The 17195-nt window shown below is 36.7% G+C and overlaps 1 protein-coding gene across 1 annotated transcript in view; it reads left to right on the top strand.

The window, feature by feature from the left end:
* The window catches only part of SKAP2 (src kinase associated phosphoprotein 2), a 171174-nt gene extending 154227 nt beyond the window's left edge, over positions 1 to 16947 (top strand). Inside the window, exons 12-13 of the mRNA XM_070369455.1 lie at positions 14047 to 14148; positions 14492 to 16947. Of these exons, the coding sequence (XP_070225556.1) occupies positions 14047 to 14139 (93 nt within the window). The 3' untranslated portion in view covers positions 14140 to 14148; positions 14492 to 16947. The remainder of the gene's footprint in view (positions 1 to 14046; positions 14149 to 14491) is intronic.
* The last annotated feature ends 248 nt before the right edge of the window (positions 16948 to 17195 follow it).

Raw genomic sequence — 17195 nt, 5'->3', positions numbered from 1 at the left:
CATGTGTGAGTTCCTTTTGTTTTCATGTTTTAACTTTGCCTGCTATAATATGGGGATTAAAAATCTCTCTCCTCAGTCTGCTTCATGAGGCCACTTTAGAAACAAACAATATATAAAAACTATTTAAATATAGGTAGAGAAACATTACATAAATTTTAAGTTTAGAAGTTTAGTGTTCTTTGTTGATTCAGTTCAGTTCAGTCTCTCAGTCGTGTCTGACTCTTTGCGACCCCATGAACCGCAGCACGCCATGCCTCCCTGTCCATCACCAACTCCAGGAGCTTACTCAAACTCATGTCCATTGAGTCAGTGATGCCATCCAACCATCTCATCCTCTTTTGTCCCCTTCTCCTCCTGCCCTCAATCTTTCCCAGCACCAGGGTCTTTTCAAATGAGTCAGCTCTTCACATGAGGTGGCCAAAGTATTAGAGTTTCAGCTTCAACATCAGTCCCTATTAGAGAAATATTTTTAACCTTTCGGCAAGGTAGTATGACTTATTAAATACAGAAGAGAATTTGGAAATAAGATCACTTATTGAATTTAAACACTGGTTGACTGGTGTGTAAAATCATACACAGAATCATAGAACATTTGAGTGAGAGACCTTTGGGCTCGTCTGTCTATCCTCGGTTTCACAGATAAGTGAACTTGTGTCAAGAAAGTGCCAGAGCCAGTCCTTTAACCAGGCATCTTGACTCCCAGACCAGGGCTTTCTGCTCTTGTTTTTTTATAGTGCTTTTATCAATCTTCCTACCTTTTCCCCTCTCTTCTCCCCCACTCGCCTTCTTTCCTTACTTGTATTTAATTTGTAACCATCATAAAGTACCTAAAATATGCAAGGGCCCATTCTAGGCAGGAATTCAAAAGAAATGAGATATAAACACTTATAGATTACTGGATGAAAATAGTAAGTAAGTATAGTCCGCTGTGATCATTGTTAATTCAGGTGCTCAAGTAAGACCTGTTCCTTATTTCTCACAGTCCTTTGCTCACTAATGTAAGTTTTTTGTTTTTTTAGAAGGATACTTTCAGTTCTTAGAAGCTATAAACAGCCATGTCACAACCGTTGGACTAAGCCTACTACAGAGCATTCAATAGTCCTGTGTTAAAAAATCACAGCTTTTTGAGTCAGTTACTTAATATAGAAAGCAAACTGATTAGTTTCAGTTCTTGACAAGAAACTTTCTTGGAATCATTCCTCAAATTTACTTAGCTCACAGTTTCTTTCACCAGTTTAGCTGCATAAAATTCAATTGTGTGTAAAATTGCATATAAAATTAAAAGGTTGATTAGCTTCCAGTCAGAATTTCAGACTATAGGGATAAATGGCATGCAGCCATTATATGTGTGTGGTAAAATATGAAACTTACAAAGCCCATCTGGGTTTGTTCCTGAAGCTTTCTTATGAACCAAGTTGTCTTTGTTGCTGAAAGCCTCAGAGTACCAGCCTCTGGGACAGGCTGTGAAGCAAGCGCCCCGGTAGGCTTGTCTTATTTCTGCCATTGCCTCAGAAAATCATTTTCTGTGAAGGTAAAATTGAAAGTACAGTTATGGGTGTGTATCATATATGTAGGATTCTGGGGGAAGTAATTCCTTTTCTCCCAAACCCGTTCTGTGGAGATGGTAATTTCAGGTAGTGCTAGTGGTGATGAGCCTGCCTGCCAATGCAGGAGACATAAGAGACGCAGTTTCCATCCCTGGGTTGGGAAGACTCCCCTGGAGGAGGACACAGCAACCCACTCCAGTATTCTTGCCTGGAGAATCCTGTGGATGGAGGAGCCTGGTGGGCTACAGTCCATAGGGTCACACAGAGTTGGACACAACTGAAGCGACTTAGCACACATACGCATGCACGTCGTAAAGTTAAGTTAAATGGTTAAAGTCTGGCTCATAAGAATATTGTTGTTGTTGTTCAGTTGCTCAGTTGTGTCCGATTCTTTGTGACCCCATGGACTGCAGCGCTCCAGGCTTCCCTGTCCTTCACTGTCTCCTGGAGTTTGCTCAAAGTCATGCATAGGGAGAATAGTCTCCCATCTAAAATTTCTAAATGCTGTTATTTGGGCTGACCAAAAATACTTCCTTTATCAACCTTTCACATGGTTTAAAGTTCCACTGTCAGCATTTCCTGAGATGCCTTCTGGAGGTGGGCATTTTTTTCTGGAACTCATTTTGCTTTTTGAAAGGAGACAAGACTTTTAGCTAGCACATTGTCACCATTGGCTGGATGAGTAAATACCCATATTTACCCAGCTGTGGACCTAGTAGAATCAACCAGGTTGGTCTTAGTGAGGGTGAAAGAAAGGACACTGAGCTTTCTCTCAGTGGAATTTGAACACATTCAGGGCTTTTAATGAGCATCTTAGCTATTTGTTGTCAGGTTGCTTTGAGGTTCAGGATATATTTGTGAAGACTTTTACTTCCCCATTTGGCTTGGGGTGAGTTCAGATAGGAACCTCTGCTGATTCTCTAATTTTATATTTGCTTTGTCTTCTAGTTTTTATCAAAATTCTGGCAAACGTAGACCATAATTTAATATCATAAATTTGTTTAATACGTGAATGATGACAGCAGTCTGTGTGCTGAGTATCATTATAAATTCAGATCTCAAGGTCCTTAGGAGAGAGAAAACATTGCTCAAAAGGACTTGTTTCTAGATCAAGGTGGAGCTGATGCTATGTATTAATAGATTTTTTTTTTAAGTACAGTAGATAATACAAATCACTAGCATTATTATATACCTAGAAATTTGTTTAATCTTTCTCAGAGTTGTATTTAGATTTCTTGGTGATGAAATGAAATTTTACTATTTAAATTTCTTTTTTACACCATCTAGTGGCTCAGAATGAGTGGTGCAGGTAATTGCAGCTAATGTGCACAAGCAAAATGATGTCATAAATTCCACTTTAAATCTAGCTATGGGTTATTACTTTCCTATCTCATGTCAGTAAAGTATAAGCATTAATCATGAAAATTCTTTTCATCATTCTGAATTAAATGTAAAAATTGTATACTTAAGGAAGAATGCATTTTAAGGAGTCTAACAATATTTATAGAGACATAAAAAATGTGTACTTAGTTAAAAAAATTAGTTCCATGACTTGTCTAATAAAAAATATCATTTAAAAGATTTCAAAGAAATACAAGTTGCTTTCTATAATTAACTGATCTATAGTTTGCAGTATATAATTATCATTGATTTGACTTACCTTCTGGAAAATTGTCAGTTCTGAAAACAGTCTTTTAAAAAAGGCACACAAGATAGTTTAAGAAAAGATTCATTCTTTTCAATATAAATATTTAGGCAAATCAAGAAATAAAATGGCATGTACTATAATAAAGAGTATTTTAATTTTGTAAATGTAATGACAAAACAATTTAGCTAGTTTGACAATCAGGCTTGCTTTATTAAAATTCTCTAATATAGTTTGATTTTAAAATTCAGCCTTTTCGGGTTTTTTTTTTTTTCCTGTTACTGCAAGGAAGCCTCGATGGGGTGTTTGCTGTGGGTGATTTATTTATTTCAAGCCTCTTTTGAGACTTATACAAATCTTAGCTTTCTTTCTTTTTTTCTTCTGGTGAAAATCAAATGTTACAATAAAGAAGGAAGAGAAGGCAGATACTCTGCCCTTCCCCCTTCCCTTTTTAACATTTTCCAATTAGTAGCTGTCACGTGACCCCTGGCTGAGCCAGCCCTCCTTCAAAGTGCCTGGCATTTTCTTAGTTTTAACCTTTTAACCTCACTAATAATAAATTCAAATACTGCTTGCCTAAAAATACAAGACTGTAACTTATTGCTTACAGTTCTTTTCATATAACATCACTGCTGGTTTTTTTAATGTGTTAAAACATTTTATATACTTCGGTAGTTCAGTGGAGATTTTGAAATCTTTTTCCCTCCTCCCTAAAGTGAAAGATATTTATAGGGATGAATGAAAGTGAAATATGTAATTTTTATGAGATGGTTAGGTAGCATGACCAACTCAATGGACATGAACTTGAGCAAACTCTGGGAGATAGTGGAGGACAAGGAGCCTGGTGTGCTATAGTCCGTGGGGTCGCAAAGAGTAGGACACGACTTAGCGACTGAACAACAGTGACAACTGCCTTGTTAGTGAAGTTATTCTGAAACACAAAGCCTAGTTTCAGATTTATTAGATGGGGAAAATGATATTAGAGTTTGAAAATCTTTTTATTTTTTATTATTTTTATGAATCAGTTTGTTTAAAATTGTGCTAAATCCTTCTACTGGTTTGCATTTCAATTTTGTTATCACCTTAAATAAATATAATATCATAACTAATAGTTTTATCCTAAAATTGTATTTATATATAAAGTTTTATAATTTTGATAGCAGGATCCAGGTTACATAGCTGTAGGCATATTCCATAGCCCTGCATACCTCTTGGATTATGTTAGTCTACTTGCTGTTCTGGATTTACATTGCTATTAGTTTATCTTTCAATCTGTACACTCACCAGTAAATTGCTAACCACATTCCTATTCTTACTTTTAAGGCAATAAATTACTTTTGGAGACTTAGTGACAGAAGAGCTATGAAAGAGGCATGCTGCTTTGTCTGCTGTTAACAGAAAAATAAAGAGAGTTAAGAATCCTGGAATATTTCATCTTGTTTACGACACATGTGACTTGGGCTTTTTGAGACATTTTTTATTAAGTCAAAAACAGGAAATGTAGGTTGTCAGTGTTCACTAGTATACAGTAAAAGGGCGTTTTTTAGAGTTTCAGGCATTGCCTTCCTATGACTTTTTCCAGTGATTAGTGAATTGTAACTGTCACTGATCATTTGCTTTGCATTGTGAAAATGTAAAGATTCTGTTACTAGGGCTATTTTGGCTTTAGACGTACCAGAAAAATAAGTAAAATGAAAGTCTTGCTGAGTTCTACTGGCAGAGGGAAATGCAGTTACTCTTTGGCATTCTTACTTTTTTCTTTTGTGACTGTCTGACCCGGTATGCCATAAATAGCAAACTCCTGCAGAAGAGTAACTAGGACATCTCAGTATAGGATATCCGTGGTGATATTGAGCTAGTTCCCCAAACATTATCTGTCAAAGAGTAACTAGGACATCTCAATATAGGATATACGTGGTGATATTGAGCTAGCCCCCCAAATGTTATCTTGTCTTACAGTCTTTGGGGAAGGAGGAGAACTATTTGTACGTGTTGCTGGTTGTTTGGATCTGATGGCATTTCGTGTCTGTGCTGTCCATCTGGGCATCTTGTGGACTGGGGTACCATGCTGTCTCATGGGCAGGCCCAGCTCTCCTAGTGATGATCAGCAGTGTATGGAAACACACTACATCAGAAGATGTTCTCATTCCACTCATGTGGCTCCTCTTGTTACCCACTTGCAAAAACCATGCTCTAGTATTTCCTGATGTTCTCTTATCCTTCATTCCAGGAAAATGTTGACAGATGAAAGGGAAAGGTGCCTACAGGAGGCAGGCCATCAGGCCCCAGTAGTGGTTTGAGGGGTAAAGGAGAAACCAGAGGGCCATGTCAGAGAGGCAGGGTACCCAGAGATGGCAGTGGAGGGGCTGTCGTGGTTTAATTCTGCATGGAGTAAGCAAAGGCTTTTCAGGAACAAAACAGAACAACAGTAAAGCAAAGTACCATGTTGTTAATTAAAAAATAAAAAAACTTAAATGGAAAAATCCATGATTTGTTATACACTTCTGCTCTCTGCACACAAAAAAATCAAGAGCCCACTCAGTGTCTATATGGCACACTCTTACTCTTTGAGGTGTCTCCCACCTTACCCCTTTAAAGGTCAGATTCCCTTTGGAACAGCCCATAGTAATCAGGTTGCCTTATGTGTGCTGTGCTCAGTCGTGTCCGACTCTTTGTAACCCCATCGACTATAGCCCACCAGGCTCCTCTGTCCATGAGGGATCTCCAGGCAAGAATACTACAGTGGGTTGCCATGCCCTCCTCCAAGGGGATCTTCCCAAACCAGGGATAGAACCCAGGTCTCCTGCTTTGCAGGTGGATTCTTTACCGTCTGAGCCACCAGGGAAACCTAGGTTGCTTAGAGCGTGCTCCAAAATGCTGGTTTTTGTTGTCCTGGTATTTTGCTCTACCAGTTAGTGGGAAGGCAGAGGGAGGGGATAAAAAAATACTTGTTGCATACCTCCAGTACCCTGTTCTAGGCACTCAATATGTTTTCACTTCTCTGATTCCTATGATAATAACCCTGTGAAGGGTAAAGTATTATAATTTTGCAGATGAGAAAACTAATGCTCAGTAAGCTTATTATGTAGATCACCCGAGGATACCAGCTAGGGAGTACCTTCTGCTGGAATCAATGCAGATCTGACTCTGAAGGCTTTTCTCTTTCCATTTTGCTCCACCTAAGTAAGTGGGCCATGACTGGGATTCTTCATTTCCCTCTCTCAATTCCTTGAGGTTGATACTGTGTCTTAAGTATTTTTGAATCCTAATATCTAACATCATGACAGATAGATGTTTAATATATGAAAATATAGTTAAAAATAGGAAATAATCCTGAACTTCTTGAAAGAATTTAGAATCATAGAGATAGGGGAACCTTAGTGCTAACTTTATAGATCTTGAGGCTCCACATAATTGGAGGAAAATAAATAAAAGACGAATGGAAAAAAGACTGCCTCTGTGGAGATCTTAAAAGACAATGGAGTTTCTGCACTTGAACTTCCTGAGCTTCTTGGCAGTCAGACTGGAAAGGGGAGAGACAAGGAGCTAATGTTAATCGTAAAGGAGGACACTTGGTTTTTCCCAGCACTGGCTACTTAAAAAGAAAAAATCAGATGAATTTCTAGAATCTTCACTGATTATCTGACCACAACAACTTTATGTAATAAGAAGGACAGTGTCAGATATTACCCTCAACCAAAAAAATTTATAGTAAATATAACAAGAGATTCCATAGAGGTACCTCTGTGAAGGGCTTCCCAGGTGACTCAGTGATAAAGAATCTGTGTGCCAGTGTAGGAGATGTGAGTTCGATCCCTAGGTCGGTAAGATCCCTTGGAGAAGGAAACAGCAACCCATTTCAGTATTGTTGCCTGGGAAATCCCATGGACAGAGGAGCCTGGGGAGCTACAGTTCATGGGGTTGCAAAAGAGTCAGACATGACTTAGCGACCAAAAAAAAAATTCTGTGAGGGTCCAAGTGTATAATAAATAGACATTAATTAATGTTAAGTATCTAACTGAGTTATTGTGGAGTCTCAAAAGTGATATATATGTGAAAAAAATCTTCCCTTAAAGAACTTGGAGATTGCCTAAGGTCACATACCTGGTTAGTAACAAGCTGGAGACTCTGGATCTTCTGAAAAAATAATCACAAGAAAAAGAAAAAACAGCAGACTTTCCCTCAGATATGCCACACTGGTTCTGCCTTTTAGGCTTCTGTCTGAAACTCATCAGTACTTACAGTAAATTCAACTGAAGCTATTTCTTCAAAGAAATAGAATTATGTGGTCCCAGTTCTGCAGGGGAATAGGTATCTTTCTTTCTGCAAGTGAAGTTTAGGCTCTTTAAACAAGATATCCTATACAGCACATTGGAAAATGTGATAGGCAACAGCCAACTGTAAGTAGAAACAACAAACTTCATACTGTGAAGCTAAACATACTTCAGAACAAGTATTTGTTTCAGTTTAGTTCAGTTCAGTCGCTCAGTCATGTCTGACTGTTTGCGATCCCATGATTACCAGCACGCCAGGCCTCCCTGTCCATCACCAACTCCTGGAGTTCACCCAAACTCATGTGCATCGAGTCAGTGATGCCATCCAGCCATCTCATCCTCTGTCGTCCCCTTCTCTTCCTTCCCCCAATCCCTCCCAGCATCAGGGTCTTTTCCAATTGGTGATGCCATCCAACCATCTCATCCTGTCGTCCCCTTCTCCTCCTGCCCCCAATCCATCCCAGCATCAGGGTCTTTTCCAATGAGTCAACTCTTTGCATGAAGTGGCCAAAGTACTGGAGTCTCAACCTCAGCATCAGTCCTTCCAATGAACACCCAGCACTGGTCTCCTTTAGGATGGACTGGTTGGATCTCCTTGCAGTCCAAGGGACTCTCAAGAGTCTTCTCTCAACACCACAGTTCAAAAGTATCAATTCTTTGGTGCTCAGCTTTCTTTACAGTCCAACTCTCACATCCACACATAACCATTGGAAAAACCATAGCCTTGACTAGACGGACCTTTGTTGGCAAAGTAATATCTCTGCTTTTGCATATGCTATCTAGGTTGGTCATAACTTTCCTTCCAAGGAGCAAGCATCTTTCAATTTCATCATCACTAAAATTCTTCGAGTATGTCCCATGTACTTGGGGGAATGATACGATATTCCTATTGGAAATGACACATCTTAAGAAAACATGTAGGACAGTCAACTGGTGTGTCATCCAAAATGAAGAGAAAGCATGTTTCATCACGCAGTAAATATTTATTGAACATCATTTACACGTCCTGGAGTGTGGGGCACACAGACTAAGTGTAAAACATTGCCATGATCTCAGTGAGTTTGTACGTTTTAGTTGGAGGGACAAAGCTAAAGTACATAAACTCCACTGAGGAATAAATACTCAGCTTGAAATGGGGGACATAAGTATGGATTAGATAATTCAAAGAAAAATTGATGAAATCTGGATAACCTGAGTCAGACTTTAGTCACTAGATAGGTTTTAGATGAGGGAGGGGAGACATTGCCTGGGAAGGGAGTGGGACTGAGTACAGCATGGAAGGTTGGGCTTCAGGACCAGAGCGATGAGAGGAGGATGTGGCTACATCCACGTCCACACCCTTTCATCCCACAGGGTAGGAAGAAAGCAAGCTGAGGGGTTTGTAGTTAATGCATTGGGTGGGGCAGTGGTTAGTATACATTCTTGAGCAGCCAAGTAAGCTGACAAAAGCAATTTCTAGGAAGAATAGAGAAGCAGAGTTGATGACACAGTAATCCAGGGTAAGGTGATGAAGGTCTGATCTAGAACAGTTAACAGAGTCATGTATTGGTTGGTGTATACACTGAGTACCACTCAGTGATTGCTGCTGAGCGTGATTTGCTCTTACTTTGCCTAACAATATCTATAAATCATCAGTCTGCATATCAGTTTTTACTTTATCGTATTGTAAATGTTGACTGGGTAGAAATTTGAATTAAATGTGTCTTGACTCTGGAACATAAACTAAAATTGATCACAGGAATTAAGTCCTTACTATCACCTTTCTTGCTTGTCTTCTATCTCTCTTGCTTTAAAAATGGATTTTCAGTGCCTGGAGAAAAAAATAGGAATTCCTTGAATTAGAGTAACTCAGGCTTACAGCTGCATAGTAAATTATAAAGTAATGAGGTTGGTTTCCGTAAGTTGCTAAGAGACTTAGGGTGTTAAAGCAGGTTCATAAATGGTGATTTTCAAACATAATGGAGGAGCTTAGAGATTGTTAGTGTCCATTTCCTCACTTAAGGAACCAGGTTAGGAGACTTAAGAGTCAAGCAATTAATGTGTAGATAATAATAGTAAAATGTCAAGGTTGTCAAGTGCCTATTGTGCATTTTAAGAGAACTTTTGAAATGATGGATGTACAAGAAATGATTCTTACAAAGTTTCTAATTGGAAACAGTAAAAAGGAAGAGATTGCAGAGGTAGCCTTGAAAAAAAATTTCCATATTTTAAATAGTTATCTAGTTTTCATGATACCACAGTGTTCACAAATAATTTGAAAAATCGAAAGTCACAGTGAATAGTTGGAAAACAATGGTAAAGTCCACTCGTTCTGAAACTCAGTTTAGTTTATATTTTGTGAATAAAATTACCTTTATTTCTGCATAAGACTGTGCTTTTTCCAAACATATATCTGTGCTTAAAAGCACAGATACATGTTTGGAGAAAGGAATATAGTCTTTTAACCTAACACCTGTTGCTTTCAGACAGATTGGTAACTCCTTTCTGAAAGGGGTGGTACATCACAAAATCTTATTAATGTTCCAAGTTTCTGTTAAGGCAGAATTCTTTTACCATATGGTTTGTAGAAAGTGGATTAGCATGCTTGAGAAATGAGAATCATGGTGCTGAAAGGGATTTAAGGAAATGCTGGGGTCTTATTGGGGCGAGGGGGGTTCTTATTTAAGTGTAAAATAAAACACCAGCAGAGAGAGAAGATGTAGTTAATAATTAAACACAGACATACCTTTGCTATTGTGTTGGATAAAGTCTCTATTTTTTTTTTATCAAAACTAGTTCTTTTTTTCCTACTTTTTTACATAATCACCTTAATTTACTGCTTAATAATGATTATTTGAGGCATAAAATTTTAACTACAAAATAAAAACTTTTAATAATGCAAAAATGGAAAACGGAGGCATTGGATCACAACTGTTCAGTGTTGCTTTCTCATTATTTTCTCGAATTATTGGGCAAGTTTGGTGCTTTTGCTTCTGTGACTGCCACATTACATTTTTGCCTTGAAGCCATCCATTTTACAGATATTGAATTTCTTTTGAGTACTATTTTTATACACTAAGCATCACTACACCTCTGGATCTTGATAGCATTACCGTGGGAGGAGAAAGAAGCTTTGTGTTAGTAATTACCTAACATTGTCAGAAGCTGACTGCAGGCCTCTTTCTAGTGATAACAGAATAACCGCATAATGTAGCTTTATAGCACATGATTAATAGAAAATAATTACACGTCCTACAAAGGGATGCAATATTTCTTATAAATTGACTAGAATGGTTTCCTGTAGATTAAAGGACTCTTCATTATTTTATCAGTCCTCCTGAAGTACAGTCACTTGCCTATGTTAGCATTTCAGTTGATGTTAAGAGCCGCAGAGGGTGAAGGATACCAGATGGCAGACCTTCTTGTACCTGAGATCTCGTTCGTGTGCCATCAAGATGACATGATGCTCCCTAACCTTTCAGAGATTTAGATGGCAGCCTGGTATGATTTCTGTCTCTTTATTTTTTGTTTATTAACAAGATGAGGTTTGAGGGCTGTTTTTCTTTTTTTTTTTTTTCATGACCCACCTGTGACTTTTAAACCAGATTTCAGTTAGTATGTGGACAGCGAGACAACATTGTATGTATTGTGTTATTTTCCACTGTAAGTAATATATCATTCATAATCACATTTGTTTGGGGGCAGCGAACAGGGAAGGCAGAGGAAGGCATATTTTCTTCCTCCCAAGGAAATCGTGTGTGCTATTGAATCTGCAGGCTGAAGTTTAGGATACCATACTCCAAGAAGCATCTTCATTCCAATTTATAGGCTGCAAATGGTTTAATTGGGATTCATGTTGCTCAGGAGGCTCATACAGAGGATAGTAATGATAAAAGTAAAAGCTTCTGTGTTTGCAGTCTCACCGACATCCTCTAATGGCTGCAGTGTAAATCCATAAATTTGCCTACTAGATTTTTACCTCACTATATTTTATCTTACCTCTTAATTCCACACAGGAGTGCTATATGGAATTCTTTACAAATGTAGAGTAATAAACATTCTGGTTTTTTATTTTTACTCTTTTCTGATTTAAACCTGTGATATTTTAGAGTACTTCTACAAGCTGTGTATTTCATAGGCTTTTCAATTATTTTAAATTAATTTAGTGAAGCATTTAGGATTATTTTAGCCTAAAACTTATATTTTTCCTAGAATGTGACTTTTAAGGCATGTGTTTACAGCTGAATAAACTCCTCTGATGTTTACTACTATGCTCTATTTAATGAATCTTCTCAGTTACTGTCATGTAAAATTCTCTCATGTGTGAAGTCCTTTGTTGAAGTGATTTGTTGGAAATCAGTTTCTTAAATTTGAATGTGAGTGAGCTTTTTGAGAACAATAATACATACTTAATTGAGAGTACAGGTTATAATTTCAAAGCAGAATATTATAAAGTAATATGAATTTTCTGGTTTATAACTTGAATCTAAACATTGAAATCCAGATTGCAGGCTATTCTCTGAAGGCAGGACTGAGTCATACTATACCGTCTCACTAAATGTATTCTGTTCCTGTTTCTACCCTTTGGGGGCCTAGTTCCTTTACACTTTCCAATAATCAGTTGGAAAAACCTTAGATGGGCATTGGATAAGAGCTTTCACACTTACACTTACTCTGTTAAGTATTCATTTTGAAATCTTACACTGTGGGCCTTTGGCCTCTGCAAGGTGAAATACATTTGTTTTGTTAAGCGTTAGGCTCTAATTGTATTCATTGCCTTAAAAATTGAAAAGGGCGGCTTTATTAGGTACCTATTAGGATATAATGGTTGCTATAATGGTTGCTAATCATAGCTTTCAGTAAGCTGGTATTTTCTTCTGATAAATATATTCTGCACAGATTATAGTCATCATCATTGAGTTCTGGGCTTCAAACTATTTTCATTGTTTAGAGAATTTTGTCAACTAAGTTCATACTATTAGGAAACTTTTGAACTTAAAATCTTGAGTCTACTGTTTCAGAAACCAGAACTGTGCCCTCATTAGAATCGGGTCTTCCCTCCCTCTCCCCAGCCTTTTCCTTCCATCTTATTGTTACAGAAAAAAACTAATTCTGATACATCCCATTGTTTTAAAAGTATTTACAGATTTTAATCCTGTAAACTCTTTATTGATAGACTACAAATCAGTACACACCTAGGAATTTATACATTTGTATGGAAGAATTGTATGATTTTCCTTTCTGATGGTCAATAGCATAGTTAGTCATCAATACAATACAATAGTCATCAATACAAACATTAAATCTATCCTGGGTATTAACATTCCCTCCCCACATATAACTTGATATGCATATGCACATTTATCTATGACTCAGATGTTGGAAATCATAGCCTATTGAATTACTTTGGGAATTGATTTTAAAAATTTATCTTCTATGAAAAATTAAATTTGGGTCCTATGGTGCTTTTTCAGAGTATTGCTTTTGGAAGATATTATTCTTGAAACTTGTAATTCATTTTACTTTGTTTGTATCTCACTAAACATAAATAAATTTGAGATAAAAATACATTAGTCAATCTGGCAGACAAATGAACATTAGGTACAGTTTTCACAATGCCTGGAGCCAGTGGCGTGTCTTCAGTGGAGCAAAGGGAAGAAAACGAGGCCCAGGTTCAGCTCACAAGCAAAATAAACACAAAAGTGACTCATCAGTCACTCTTTCTTACAGCTGGATTAATATTTTGGCGTTATAACTTGAAATACTTTTATTTCCTATTGATCCTCCCCATAAGGGTGAATCTAATGCCAGCTTTAAATTCCTTCTACTCATCCTTTACCTAATGTAGTTTGTGATCAATCAGAGGAACAATAAATGCCTTTAGGAAGCTTCTGAAAAGGAGCCCTTTTGTGAATTCTGTTGGAAAGCCGGTTTGGGGATATCTTAGTAGTGTTTCCAGTTCTCTAATTAACCTGTTTAAAATGGGTACACTGATGTATTAGATTTTCCTGAGAAGGAGCATACTTCTACATTCTAAATCATTTTTGGTCGTCTGAGTTTAACTAGGAATTAAGTCATTTATTGTGAAAAAAAAAAAAAAAAAAAGGCTGTCCTTGCCAGATGATAAGCTCCTTGAAGGCAAAGCTAGTTTCCCAAGGATCCTGGCAGTGATCTTGGAGCCTCTAACACTGTGGTTTGCATATAAAAAGGTGTCCCCCAGGCTGTGTGTGTGTGTGTGTGTGTGTGTGAGAGAGAGAGAGAGACAGACAGACAGACAGACAGACAGACATGGGGAGAGAGAAGGGAAAGGGGCCCAGAGAGCCGACTTCCTTATGTAGTTTCATTTACCAGGTTCCTATCCTAAGTGACTATTTCTATTCTACACCACGAAATAAACAGGCTTTGTCTTATATGTTAATTTAAATCTTTGCCTAACAGCATTTTTAAAGTGTCCGGAAACAAAAAAGATTAAATTGTTTCAATTTGCAGCTAAAGCTCTTATAACTTTATAAAAAGAAATAACATTTCTAAGAAGTTGCATACGAATGACATTGTACTTACACCAGTCTAAAGGTTAATATTGCATATTGTTTTCAATTAGGAATACAATAGATATGGCTGGTGGGTAGGAGAAATGAAGGGAGCCATTGGCTTGGTGCCGAAAGCCTACATAATGGAGATGTATGATATTTGAGAGTCCTCGGTAAGTACATTTTAATCCAATATTCTGTAATAGCTCATATGTTCTCTTGGTCTCTGCGTTATGAGTCTTTGCTTTTTTAAAAGTCTTTGTAGTTTTCTGATAACACAAAGGTTATACTCCCAAATCATTATCTTGTTTTACAAAATTTTAAAATAACTTCATAGAATTTACTCTGGAAATAGATTACTTAGAGAAAGTCCCTTTGTTAATAACCAGCTGTTTTCACAGCTTCCTCCTCTTTAGTAAAATACCACTCTTATGGTCTTTCTGAGGAGCTGAATTGACAAAATAGTGACTAAACATTCATTTTCTTTCCTTGGCTAAACACGTAATTTTTTTCTAGGCAGGGAAAATCAACATTTTGCCTGAAGAGAAAAATTAAAATGCAGCTTTCTCTTTCTGCTCGCAAAAAGGAAGATTCCTCTGCTAGTCTGCAAATCTTTTGGATTGAGAATCATTGTGAAAGCATGAACGGCAGTTCGTAACCTTTGTTTTGTTGAGCATCATTTGTCTTTGTTGTTTTATGCATTCATTGTAATATTCCTCTGATGTCAAGTTAAATGAAGAATATTAATGTAAATTAGAAGTAAGCAGTAAAGTTATACCTGTTGCTATATTGCAAAGAAATAAATCAATAGTTTTTATTTACTCATTTGATTTATGTGAGGAATTCAGCACTATTCTGTATCACATAGTCATTGCTACTACTAGTATGAGTTGTAATTTCTCTTAATACTGGATATCATTGTTTTTAGAATGTAAAATATAATTTCAAGAAAATTTGATAGAATATATCTCATAAGTTTTTGATAAATGCTATAAAAGAATGTAGCTTTGTTAAAACTTTGTAGATGAGTCATCTTAGTATTTATTTTTCACATAGTAGTAGTAGTAACATGTTTTCATGAAAGAATTTTTACTGATTGGCAAGTTTACTTTATGTTAAATATAGCCACGAGAAAGAAAAATGGTAGAATTGCAAATGATAGTTGCTATCCCCTTCTGCAACACATGTGCAGACCAGAACCATGGTTTACTGTACAAAGCCCGTTACCAGTAATAAATACCCTGGTTATATAATTGGCTTGCCAACATTTTCTACTGTAGTTTTCTTTAAATTTAATAAAACAAAAAATTTATGAGAGGCCCCATTCTGCCACGAATGAAATGGCATAAAGAATCTCAATGTATTCTCAAAATCAGAAGGCATAACCGAGTACTTTTACCCTGCCTAATCTTTACTATGCTATTAAAGTCCTACCACAAAACTACTACCACAGACTTGAGAAGTACAACTCTGAACTTCTCAAAGCAATGAGAAGAGAAGGAAGGCTCAGAGAGGAGGGTATGGAAATCATGGTGGGAACATGTACCAACAGGTGAGTGGAAGGTTGGTGTCAGTCTGACACAGGAGGTGTACGTTGTACTCCAGAGCAAGGTTTGTGGAGTTATATTATTACTTTTTTACGCATGGTTGAAATCAAAGGTATTTTAAATGTCTACAAGGTACCAGTATGATGTGTATATATCAAAGTATACTACTGATTGGATAATTAGTTGGAGTAAATATAATCTGCTAATAATGAATCATTGATTAGAAGATACTACTTTTATGGAACTTTTCAGATCTTTGCTTTAAAAATAAAGATTCTAAACATGCAAATGAGTTGATAATATTTAAAAACCTCTATTATAAAAATTATCTACAAGTAATATTTCAGAGTTTATATTTTACTGTTATCCCCTCCCTAACCCATGTGATTATCCCCTCCTTGTGATTATCTGATTTCACATATAAAAATATATCTATTAATTTGGGAGATTGTAGGTAAATTCTAGTTTATATAAATTAGACATTGTGAAGTTAAAGCTTTCAGAAATTAATTTGTGGACTTGTTAATCTTGTTCTAATATAGAACCACTGGAATAGATTGAAATCGTCTTGGCAAAAGTGAGACAACCGAGGATGAATGTAGTGGATTGGTTTTCAAGACCTGAGAGATTGAAAGAGTGAAAGCAATTGTGGGTTCCACTGTAAATGTAGATAGACTTCCTTGTAAGGTATACATTTTGTGCTTCTGATCCAAGTGAAGATTTTAGTCCTGGGCCAGTAGATGGCAGCAGCTTTTCATTGCATAGGAACCCGCTTAGAAACCCCTCCCCCACTCTGGCACAGACTCACTCCAAATGTAAAGTATTCAGAAGATTATTGCCTCCTTTTACAGTTAATCCAGGAGAGGGAGTCCTTTGCCAACTGATGCCAGATAGTCTCTGTGAATGGTGACGATACAGAAAAAGAAAGTGTTACTTGTGTCCAGAGCTCCTCTGCCCTTTGTTCCTTTTTACTTGCATATAGGTGGGAGATAAGAAACAAAAAAATTTTAATTGGGATGACAGGAAAAACAATCATTACTTTCAACTCAGGACTCCTTTATATTCATCTGGTGAAATCATTTGTATCATAGAAGGGAGAAAGTTTTCTTTACACCCTTGACAATATATCACACACTTTCCAAGATCATCATAATATCATTAATGTGAATTTAAACAACATTGCTTGTTAGAAAATATGCTAATTGCTATGTTCCCATTATGTTTGCTTAGCTTTTATTTGTTTTTCTATGAACATTTAGAGAGCTAATTTTTTTCAAAGGTGATTGTAAGTCATATTTTACATAGCATTTTGCTTGATTATTTGCTCTGTACTGAATTTGTACTCTATTGCCATTAGATCTTACAATAATGTTCCACTCTGCAAATTTTTAAGGTTCAAATAAAGTTTAATTGTTTGCAAACTGTTATGATGCTAATAATTCAACAGCCTGCTGTGTTACTAATGAAATTACTTTGTTATGATTAATTTGGAAAATAGTGTGTTGATTGTAGTAATTAAGCACAACAAGGTGAAGTAAATGATTCTAATGCCATCTGGCCTCCAAACTGAATGAAGAAATGAAATAGGACTGTCATCTGAATTTATTCAAAGAAGTAAGGATAATACAAATGACTTCATTGCTATAGGATTTACATTTAACCACAGCTCACTC

Source organism: Bos mutus, chromosome 4 (genome assembly GCF_027580195.1).
Source record: "Bos mutus isolate GX-2022 chromosome 4, NWIPB_WYAK_1.1, whole genome shotgun sequence".
Lineage (NCBI taxonomy): Eukaryota > Metazoa > Chordata > Mammalia > Artiodactyla > Bovidae > Bos > Bos mutus.
The sequence above is the reverse complement of the archived record's forward strand: the minus strand, read 5'-3'. Positions and strand labels throughout refer to the sequence as shown.